The sequence below is a fragment of the Lytechinus pictus genome, unplaced genomic scaffold (assembly GCF_037042905.1).
Source record: "Lytechinus pictus isolate F3 Inbred unplaced genomic scaffold, Lp3.0 scaffold_24, whole genome shotgun sequence".
Classification (NCBI taxonomy): domain Eukaryota; kingdom Metazoa; phylum Echinodermata; class Echinoidea; order Temnopleuroida; family Toxopneustidae; genus Lytechinus; species Lytechinus pictus.
Genome location: NW_026974144.1, coordinates 473,412 through 484,973, shown reverse-complemented (window position 1 = coordinate 484,973; position 11,562 = coordinate 473,412). Strand labels below are relative to the sequence as shown.

Here is an 11,562-nt window from a genome sequence, read left to right as displayed (position 1 = left end):
GATAACAAATAGTTAAGTTATTTAATTCTAAAGTTTAGCAATATTTAATGAAAATGGTGATATGCATGTCGTCATGAATATTTAATAAGTGGGTTGACATGGGCGGAAATCTGTCCCCAAAGGTAGGGGGACCAGGGACTGGAAAATTTGACGAGCAAAAAAAAAGGGATCACCCTAAATGTAAGGTCATTTTAACCCTAACAAAATTTGACAAGCCCCCCCTCCCCCCCCCCAAAAAAAAAAGGTTTTCACCCAAAATGTAAGGTCATTTAGTCCAAAAGGTATTATTTCGATTGTGAAGTGATGTATTTTTCTCCATGAAGGACCAAAACTATAAGTAAGGGGGACATTTGATATTGTGTCCCCCTACTATTTTGGTAGGGAGGACACGTCCCCCTGTCCCCTCTCGGATTTCCGCCCATGTGGGTTGAAGATGTCACATCCTCACTATCCTGTTTCTTGTGTTATTACATGGAATCAAATTTTTTCATTTTTTCATACCAGTGTGAAAGATATGTCTCCCTTATAATGAAATAAGTTGCAGCAAAGAATATCTCATAGACTAAATCAGTTGTCAATTCAACTGTTTTTGGTTCTTGAAGGGAAAATATTGAATAAATCTAATTTTATATAATAAAATACAAAAGAAAAAGTGGGGATATGACATCATCAGTTTGCTCATTGAATATTAATGAAGACATGCTTAAAATTGTTTCACCGGAATAATACTAATCTTTAAAATGCAATAACTTTGATATTCCTTGTCGGATTTTTTCTTTATCTGTTCAAACCTTATTAAATTCAGTGTGGAGTTTCAGATCAGAATATCAAAAATTTTCTGCTCGCGCTTCGCGCTCACATTATTAATGTACGAATATATCCAATTACCCATCATTTTCTTGATTTACAAAACATGAATAGAATGTCCCGATTATAGGTCTGAAATATTAATTTTGTTTCCGCTCGCGCTTGGCGCTCGCATCAATTGTATAGTTACAATTATACCTATCCTGTTCATGATTAGAAAAGTGCTTAGAATGTCTCGTTTTTTGGTATGAAATCTCAATTTTGTTTCCGGTCGCGCTTAGCGCTCGCATCAATTGAATAGTTATATACCTAACCTGTTCATGATTAGAAAAGTGCTTAAGATGTCCTGTTTTTAGGTCTGAAATCTCATTTTTATTTCCGCTCGCGCTTCCCGCTCGCATCAATTGTATAGTAATATAAACCTATCCTGTTCATGATTAGAAAAGTGCTTAAGATGTCCCGTTTTTAGGTCTGAATCTCATTTTTATTTCCGCTCGCGCTTCGCACTCCCATTATTTGATTGTTGATATGTGTATCGTCTTAATGGGTTACTGCAAACAGTCCTTATAACAGTTCACTTTCGATCAGACCAGAGCGTATCTAAAAAAAATATCTGATCTCGTTCGCAGTTATTATTTGTTACATACTTATCTTGTTCAGGACCACAAACATTGCTCAAAATGTTCATTTTCAGGACAAAATACATAAAATTTCCCCCCAAAAAATAGCTCGCGCTTCAGTTATCGAGTTATCTAATTATACAGTATATCTTTGTTCTTTTATAAGAAGAAAGCTAAGAAGTAACTGTCATATATGTATGTATTATATATATATATATATATATGTGTGTGTGTGTGTGTGAGAGGGTGTGTGTGTGTGTGCGTGGGTTGGTGGGTGTGTATGTGGTGCCCTTAGAGGTGTATGTGTGTGTGTAATTATGGAAAACTCAATTGTGTCCCCTCCCCCCCACCTTTGAGGAGAGATTTCAGCACCCCCACTGAAAAAATCGTTCCCAGGTCCCTGCATCAGGGGCACCCCACCGGAAACCAACGCGTTTAATCGATTGTGTTCTTTTATCTTATATTCAAATGAATTAAAATGCTGTAAACATTATTGGCTTTTTTAAAGTCCTACGTGCATTCTTGATTAAAAAAAGGCTTTATGCATTTTTGAAAAACTGAAAAAGGGGTATCTTATATACATTGCTCATTTATCTTGCATCATAATATATAAAAAATGCATTATGAGGATTTTCCAAAAGGGAGGGAGGCTCATTTTACGCTTGAAAGTGTGACGTGCAAAAAAAAGATTTCACCTAAAATCGAAGGTCATTTCGTTCGCGGAAAATTAGACAAGCAAAAAAAAAATAACTTTCAAGTGGGACACACTTGGGTAAAATCGATATTTCTCAAATTATAATTTTTGATTATGGTTCTTAAGAGGGGGCACAGGTTGGTTGTGCCTCCCCCCCCCCCACCCCCACGGATCCGCAATTGTACATAATGGATGCTGAGGTGTGCGCGTGCCTGAATAAAAAAAAACTTAGTGTGAGTTAGAATCATGTTCAGTGCTGACGCGCACATAATATGTAACACACAAGCTTATTGATATCATGGACCTATTGATATATACCATACAGATGCATTGTATAGACACTATTGACCCTCAAAATGTAATCACCTCTCATATTGTGCCTTATGTTGTCTTAAAGCATCAAAAATCGATTGTAATGCGAATTTATGGCAATTCAAAAAAAAATCTTGCTTGCATTTAACGTCCATGCCTGTGACCCATATATTTGTTCGGGTGGTAAACATAACCTTAAGGTAAAGAGAAAGAGGTATTTTACACACAATTATGCTTTTCTCTATTATAGTAATTTTTCGAAGATTTTCCCCCTATAGCATGTATAGACAGTATGCTCATTTTGGATCCATTCTACACTTCTCGCCCCCCCCCCTTATTTTGGAAGTTCAGTCCATCTCGTTTAAGAAACTGTATGCATAGTTATCGTTTAAAATACCTTGAAATACTCGGCCTTGTAATTTTCACGCTGCATATAACACTGAATTGAAAAAAATATATTTTTGCAAAACAGTGAGAAATTATAATAATAATATTATCCCGTAAGGTCATGTGTTATAAATCCGCTCTTTTTATTTTGTTTTATTTGCCCTTTTAAAGATGATGGAGGCTGCGCGTTTCATATCGTCATCAGTGCATTTAGAAGGAGTACGTCCTCTCGCTGATATACCCGCAGTAGCGCGTCCTCTTTGCATGCTTTGCATGATTTGACCGATGCGGTGAGGCCTTTTCCTACTTAATTTGTCATCGATCAATATTGATAGGTCTTGACTGTTTATTTTCTTTTATTCTGTTGCTTAGTTGCAAGCTCATTGAAATATCATATTATATAATGTGTGTTAGTATTCTGCTCACATGCAATCAATATTTAATTATATTTTCTGTAATATTTTGCTTGATAATATATATTTTTAACTGAATGAATGATAAAGACTTCTACAAAACAAAAAAGTTCAATAATAGGTCAATTTGTTTAATTGTATTTTGGAAAATCTATTTGAATGAATAATAAAGACTTCTACAAAACAAAAAAGTTCAATAATAGGTCAATTTGTTTAATTGTATTTTGAAAAATCTATTTGTTTATTTTCATGTTTCGATTTGAATGATAAAACTCATAAAGATTAGGAGTATGTATTAATCATGTCCATTAGTCTCTTAATATCCGACCTTTAATGCTATGTATAATGAGGACCCTGATATAAAAAACAGCCTCTTCTTCTATTGTTTACCAGTCAGTATTGCCACATGTATTAAAATAATTAATAGTTGCTTTCATATTTTTTAACTTTTCTTCTTTCTCCTTCCTTTATTCTTTTCTTTTATTCCTTTCTTTATTTTCTATTACGCTTATATAATTTGCTTTTACACGGTTTCATTCACGGTCTGTGGGAAGTACAACCGCTGCATAAAAGTTTTGATATTCCATGGATATCTACCTAAACATGAACTATTCTAAGCACCTGCTGTCATCATATTAGAGCGTATATTTAAACAATTTGCCAAAATCTCGATTTTAATCACGTAACAGTTGGAGCTGACTGGATATTGTTTCTGGGGAACGTAGCGGGGAGAAGCCCCCAGCTCCCCCCCCCCAGGACGAAGATAATTATCAATTATAAGTATATACAATAAATATACAAAGAAGTAATGCATGGCCGTTCCAACAAAGTTTATTTCCAAGTGTTCTCCAAGTTTCGACGCAAACCTCACGTCCCTGACGAAGACGTGAGGCTTGCGTCGAAAATTTTGAGAAAACCTGGAAATAAAGTTTGTTGGAACTGCAATACATTACCTCTTTGTCTCTTTTATCTCATTGTCAAATATACTTAAAAGGTAAATTACCCCCCCCCCTCCCCCCCCCCAAAAAAAAAAATGAATGAACTATTGGCACAAATAAAATGTTAGCAAACACAAATAATTCTATATTTGAAAATAGATAATTCATTTTCGTGTAAGGATAATAAAAACGGCATATTTAGGCAATATCTGACCAGCCACCCAACAAAGCAACAATCAGTCGCCAAGGAAGGTTTTCTCTCAATAGCCAAAACAATAATTAGTTCGCTCTTCAGGAAGCAATTATTAACATGATCAAAAACATGATAAATTCCTCTTCTTTAGTTGAAATTGTAAATAAAAGACAAGATCAAGAATTGCTTTGACAAAAAAATTTGAGGACAGGTTGGAACTCTCGTACAAATTACTCTTTGTGCAAAACTCATGCGTGTCACCTAGAAATTAAAATCTCGCTTTTTTAAAGGCCATGTTGGATTTCTTGCGCATTGTATAAAAAAAAGATCTTAGGGATATTACTGATCAATTGAGACAAGTTATATATCTGTTTAAAGCTTGTGGGATGCATCTTCAAGCTCATTAAGAATCTGAAATTCATTTACGTCGACTCATTTATGGTTTGGGGGTAGCTGGTCATATACAATTTCAGACGTCTTACCCAGCCGATATCTTTTGTTTCCTTTTTAGTGATTCTAGATACTGAATGGCCGGTCGGATCATTCTAAAGCACTCAATATTGTCCTTCATACTTTGGCGCAAAACATAACGGCTAACTAATGCAGAGACACTCATTACAGCTTTGGTCCCATCAAGACATTTTTCTTTTAGCGCTTTGTTCATTTTATCCAATGTCCTGACGTCACTATCCATTCTTTCCTGACCGTACGCCTTTATCTTCGTCCATAGCGTTTGGTTAAAATGCTCATACAGAAGGGCATCACCGTGGTTCCATTTGTAAAGTTGTTCAAACGTTCTCTTGGACATTTTATCCACTTGCGATTTCGTTCTTGCATTGGCTGAGAAAAATGTCACATCGCTCAAATCCCAGCACATTAACTCCTTTAAGAGAACTAACGATTCTAAAAGATGCTCTGCAACTAGGACTAAATCGAAATCATTCCCCAAAGTAGTGATTTTATTCCGAATAGCGCCATCATTGTTCATCTGCAGTTTGGACATTCCTAGGTCATAAAGCGTTGGGTTAAGGGCACTATGTGAAGGAGTAGTACTCTGTCTTCGAAAATAATTCTGTGGTTTGTCCGCAAATCCTTCAAGGTCCACCTTGAAGGTACCTTTAAATCCATAGTAGGCATACATACTTTCAAACTGGGTAGAGGGATGCCGGATGATGGTCACATACACTGCGTTCTTGTACATGATTTCCGCCATTTCTATGGTGAAAGAGGGGAATAATAAGATATGAATAATAGTTCAAGAATTGTGAAAAAGAATTTAAAGGAGAAGTCCACCCCAAAAAAAAGTTTATTTGAATAAAAAGAGAAAAATCCATTAAGCATAACACTGAAAATTTCATCAAAATCGGATGTAAAGTAAGAAAGTTATGACATTTAAAAGTTTCGCTTAATTTCACAAAACAGTTATATGCACATCCTGGCTGGTATGCAAATGAGGAGACTATGACATCATCCACTCACTATTTCTTTTGTATTTTTTTTTTTTTTTTTTTTTTTTTTTTTTAATACTGCAGGGTAGGCCTGTTCAGTTCTTAAAACTGCTTTACAAAGGCGCCCTGCAGTTTAAAATACATGTCAAGATAACTATGAACAACAACAACAACAACAAACAACATCAAAAATACAAAATACAAAATATCTAACATCAGAAACAATTAACACCAAAATATAGAGTGGGAAGTGACAATTTAAACATACATAGCAATGTAAATCAATGGAATATCATTTCTCTCTTCATCAATTCGTATGAAAGGCTTTGCATAATTTTTTTTAAAACTAACAAGGAGGTACAAACTTGTAAATTTGAAGGAAGTGCATTAAATAATTTGGGTCCGACATATGCGAAAGCTTTTCTTTTATGTTCAATTCTAGCTTTGGGAAGCTGAAGGGGGCATCGTAAAGAATACCGTGTCCTGTATTTCACGGGCCGTTTACATACTAAAGGTTTTAAATAATTTGGAACTAAATCATTCATTATTTTATATACAAGAACACAATACTGATATTTTATACGCTGATCTACTGACTGCCACTTCAGTGACTGCAACAAAGAAATTTGTGATGTATTATAATATTTTTTCAAAAGCATTCTGGCATATTTATTTTGAAGTTTTTGTATCTTATCTAAATGTATTTTTGCACTGCTTCCCCAAGATGTAATACAGTAATCAATGTAAGGTAAAATCATAGAAAAGTACAGCTTCTTCATAATATCAAAGGACAGTAAGTGCTTAATCCGCCTTACACAACCTATTGCCCGAGATATTTTACAAACGATATTAGTAATATGTTCGCACCAAGTCAAGCCCGGATCGAGCATGACACCTGAGTATTTAATCTCTTTTACATTTTCTAATTGTATGTTTCTGAATTTCACTGACAAATGAGCACCCCTCAACTTTTTCTTTTGACCAAATATTCTCATTTTCTCCTCATTGTCAAGTGATACAACGATTAATTCCTCCCTGAACATGTGGAATTAGCATTGTTTAATACGATATGGTTCAGTCAAGTTGGTCATTATTGTCAAATCTATAAAGAATGAAATATTGTATAATTCAAACAATAAAAAACAAAAGAAATAGTGAGTGATGGACATCATCAACTGACTCACACAGTTGTGCATATCACTGTTTTGTGAAAAATTAGCGAAAGTTTAAAATGTCATAACTTTCTTAATTTACATCCGATTTTGATGAAATTTTCAGCACTATGCTAGTTTAATTTTTCTCTATTTATTCAAGTCAGCATTTTTGTGGGGTGGACTTGGCCTTAAAGGGCTACTTTGTCTTATCCTGAAATACACTGCCAAATGCAGAGTGATATTATTATCATTATTTCCGTGATGCTTTATTCAATGCTATGAGTCGAAGTTTTAATCTAATTATTGACGTCAGAAACTTCAGCAGCAGCAGCAGGAGTTGTAGAAGCAGTTCTGAAAATATACATGTAGATACTTAAAATAGGAGCTACTTAGCACTAGAGAAGGTAAAATTAGCATGGGCATCGTTAAAGAAATCGGAAATAATTTATATCAAAATGAATTAATCACAAAGCGTTTTTAACCGTCGTTTAAACGTTTGATGAACGTTTATTTAGTAATAGAACGTTTTGATAACTTTTTGTGTTTGCTGGAATAGCGGATTTGTTTGCGCCGCCACGCAGAACGAACCAAAACATCAATTCAATCCAGGTTTCGGATCTGACGAAAAATCGAAAATAATTATGTCATTTGTCCAGAGTTCAGAACGAAACTGCCATTTTGATTCCCCAGTACTCGACAAAGACTTCTTGGTTGTTCATTGTCACGAAGGGCATTTGATCACGTATTTTTTATGTTCTTGAATTTGTTCTGCGTCGCGGTTACAATATCTCCTTACGGTATACTCACCGTGACGGTTATATCTTGCATGATTAGCAAGCATGTTGTATTTTCCTGTTGGTGACGGGATGGGAAATGTCCTTTTGAACAATGAGGGCGTCCCAAGGTATACACCTGTTTTTGGAAGGGCAAACGTCAGCCCATGAGCATCACCATAACGATAAATGATATTCTGTAATGTAGAGCTCCCGGTCTTGTGAGTTTTAAGGTACATCATGTTCTTTCGAGGGATGCATCTAGTTTCATCACGCCTCTCCGGTCCGCTTGAGTTGTCCCCATGTTTACCAAAAGAGGGGCTCTGGGTGTCTAAGATCGTCATCCCACCATGTGGGTCTTTTCCAATGATCTGTTGGTCTTTTCCAAATCTATCGACGATCCCATGTTGGTTGCTCGTGTTCGTACTAGATGGAGAGTAGGAATGTGTTATTTTTGCAGTAGAGGTTCCGGTTTCATCTTTACCCAAATGGGCCTGGCTCGCTGTGGCGTTGGCAAGGTGTTGAAGAGAGCCTGGTGCGATCCGACTGTAGGGAGAGAGAAAAAAAAATCAAACCCCATTATATTTTGGGTAAATCTAAAGATATTTCATGTTTGATATTTGTCACCATAGGGGGGGGGGGGGGCGAAGAATGGTAGAAGTTTTGTAATTGCTCAGAAATGTACAAAACATTCATGGCATTTCAGCTAGATATCGGACCTTCGTTTCAAGCAGTGATAATTTACTGTCTCATGCGTGCTTTTCTTAGTTGGTAATCTTCACTCTGTTTTTTTTTCCAAATTATATTTCTTAAAAAACAATTTTCTCACCGAGCAAGATTTAAAGAAACGAACCCCATCTGTATTTACCATGACATGGTGATAATTTTAAAATGAAAGCATCGTTTGCTACAACTATATTAGTTTATATTGAAATTTCATAAGGAGTTGAATTCCAATTTACATAATTAGTCAATCGATAATTTTGGATAGATTGTAACGTAATACTGTAGTTACAGTCCGATACCACATCCTTAAGCATGTCCCATTTAATTGTCGTAAACAAGGGGAATGGCTGTGATATTATTTGAATAGCAATGACAGCCTAAAGCTCAAGTTATATAGAGGGTTTTGACCAGGGAAGTCAAGGCTGGTACTTCCGACTCACAAGGTCGCTTGAGAAAGCATTATTCCATAGACTTTGAACACTTTACACATATATAGACCAAGACGAAAGACGGCACAATGTCGCCTTGAGACCGGCCTCGATTATCAGAGTAAAAACGCTGTTTAAAAAATTTTAAAACGATGTTCACTATTAAACCTAACAAGAGTTGTTTCACAAATTAAACTACGCTTAATTTATTCGGTTTAAGATTTAAAACACTTATCATGCTTATCGTAACTATTTAAACAAATACTGATGGTCCATATTGTAAACAGCGTTGTATTAAATTTTAAACAGCTATTTACAATGTAAGTCCCTGGTTCTTACGCATGTCATCCTCATGATATCCACTGTGATGGTGATTTCTCAAGTTACTTACAATGGATGTGCTGAAGGTGTTTTAATTTTCCCGCCATTATCCTCCGTTATAGGTTTGAATGTTGTCGGACCTTTTAAGACCAGAAGTAACAACACAGATGCTATTCCTCCCAATGTGACAAGGCCTGTAAACCTTCGGACTGATTTCATCGTAGAAGACCTGGGTAAGTATGACGAGAAATTTAAATACATGAAAGACAGGAAGTCGAATAGTTAATTTCTCTTCAATAATTATGGCACTAGCATTATGATAACCAGGCTCGTCGTACATGTCGTAAGGTAGTTGTATTTGTATTGTACTTATTTAAACACAGTTTAAAACCCTGCTTTCAGCTAAAAGCTGTTCTTCATAAAGACCGTGAAAAATGCAAAATTAAAATGAACATAAGTACAAAAATAAAACCCCGAAAATATATAAAACAACCAAACATGGAAATAATGCAAAACTATGAATAACAGAATTGAAATAAACAATAAAAATGAAAAGTAAAGAAATTAATTAGATACAAAGTACTCTTAATTAAAATTAATGAAAATAAGAATGAGGGTAAGTTAGTCAATAAATCTTTGGGGGTGGTCAGAGAGAGGGGGATGTGCAAGATACGAGATACGAGACGTGCAAGATAATAAAATGAAGAGATTTGAGCTTGATTCCAGAAGGTGGCTAAATCTAATTTGACCCAAAATATATATTTTTTTATAAATGTATGCATCTTACACGTAAGAATCAAATGTACCAAATCGCAGTTGAAAAAATGGAAAGATTGTAAAAATTGATTGCAAACTTGAATTTTATTCCAAAAGAAGCTAAATCTACTTATGGTTATTTAAAAATTGTTTATTTTGCTACTTCGCATAAAGTTATGCATTCAAGTTTTAGGTACATGTTGAAGATACAAGTTTACACCATCAGTGCAAATTATGAAAATAACAGAATTTTACTTTGTTATGAATATTTTTGGATTTAGCTCCTTTTGGAATTAAATAAGGAAAAGTCACCGTCCCTATACAATACGTAATTTTCACTCGATAAACATCAGAAAAGGTGTGAAATGAACTCTGCTAGCAATATTTTTTTTATTCGTATTTAATTTCCAATATTAAACATGTTTAAATTAGCAAGAATGGACATTCTACTAAGCTGTTATTCCAAAAGGAGCTAAATCCATGAAAAAATAAATTTTTGAAAATTCTTAAAGGTCAAGTCCACCCCAGAAAATTTTTGATTTGAATAAAAAGAGAAAAAAACAATTTAGCATAGAGAGAGTTATTCAAATTCAAATTCATTTATTTCACTTCCATCAAACAAAAACAAATTGTATACCATATATAAAACATAAATATTTGTATCCGTTGCAAACAAAATTAATTATACATATGTAGTGAAAAAAAAAACACTTAGACGATTTGGGCAACACATTGTAGGTTTTAAATATATATACTATTTTTCAATAGAAATTAAATTAAGATGGAAATGGAGGGACCCACTAAAAAGCAATGCTTGTACAATGTGGGCCCCTCAAGAAATAGATAACACAACAAATAACAAAATAACAAAGTATAAATACAGATAATCAAATGAGAAAAGAATGAATAAATGAGAGGGAAATACTCACAAAATAAATACAAAGTAATAAAAAATATACAGTTTGGTGAAGGACAAAACAACCCGTCCTAAAAATATTTACCCTTCCCACCCCCCCCCCCAGAAAAACTTGAGAAGAAAAAAAGGGAAAAAGGGGGAGAATGCCCTGAGAAGATGGATGGGTGCTGCTGTACGTAGATAGAACACATGCCGTCGTGGACTCAAGCAAACTGGATTCAATGATGTGTATAAGAGGAGAAAAAATATATAAAATAACCTGGAAAGAATATAATGCACGAAAAATGTGATTGATGCCGTTAAACAAATAACCGGTAGGAAGGCGGATAAGCGGACTGGAGAGGAGAAAATAGAGGACAGGATAGACACAATAATGAGCACATCTGAGAAGGACTTGTGTCAGATTTTTTTAATAAAAAAAGGATAATAATTTTATTATGACATTTAAGTTTCGCTTATTTTTCACAAAACAGTGATATGCACAACTCAGTAACATGCAAATGAGACAATCGATGAGGTCCCTCACTCACTATTTCTTTTGTTTTTTATTGTTTGAATTATACAATATTTCAATTTTTTTAGAGATTTGACAATAAGGACAAACTTGACTTAACCATGAAATGTTAAATGATAGTAATTCCACACGTTCAGGGGGAATAAAATTTTGTGTCACATG

The 11,562-nt window shown here is 34.6% G+C and overlaps 1 protein-coding gene across 3 annotated transcripts; it reads right to left on the bottom strand.

Annotated features, from left to right (window-relative positions):
• Positions 1-3,345: 3,345 nt before the first annotated feature.
• On the bottom strand, positions 3,346-10,104 carry LOC135158003 (galactosylceramide sulfotransferase-like). 3 transcript variants are annotated; one of them, XR_010296846.1, is made up of 4 exons: positions 9,285-10,104; positions 7,774-8,285; positions 4,151-5,579; positions 3,346-4,099 (listed from the first exon to the last, which is right to left on the bottom strand). XR_010296846.1 is itself a non-coding variant. In XM_064115209.1 (3 exons), exons 1-3 carry the CDS (start codon positions 9,431-9,433, stop codon positions 4,843-4,845), a joined length of 1,398 nt encoding a protein of 465 aa, XP_063971279.1. In that variant the 5' UTR covers positions 9,434-9,443; the 3' UTR covers positions 3,346-4,842. The 3 variants fall into 3 exon arrangements, 1 of the variants encoding a protein (XP_063971279.1); XR_010296847.1 differs by having other exon boundaries at positions 3,733-4,099; positions 4,305-5,579; positions 9,285-9,443; XM_064115209.1 differs by having other exon boundaries at positions 3,346-5,579; positions 9,285-9,443.
• Positions 10,105-11,562: the final 1,458 nt, after the last annotated feature.

What these genes read in the sequence shown, in the direction of transcription:
- LOC135158003 (XM_064115209.1), bottom strand. Translation starts at nt 9,433, where the DNA reads ATGAAATCAGTCCGAAGGTTTACAGGCCTTGTCACATTGGGAGGAATA. An exon ending in ACACCTTCAGCACATCCATT is followed by an intron (nt 8,286 to 9,284) that starts GTAAGTAACTTG and finishes CTCTCCCTACAG; the next exon opens with TCGGATCGCACCAGGCTCTC. An exon ending in TGCAAGATATAACCGTCACG is followed by an intron (nt 5,580 to 7,773) that starts GTGAGTATACCG and finishes CTTTCACCATAG; the next exon opens with AAATGGCGGAAATCATGTAC.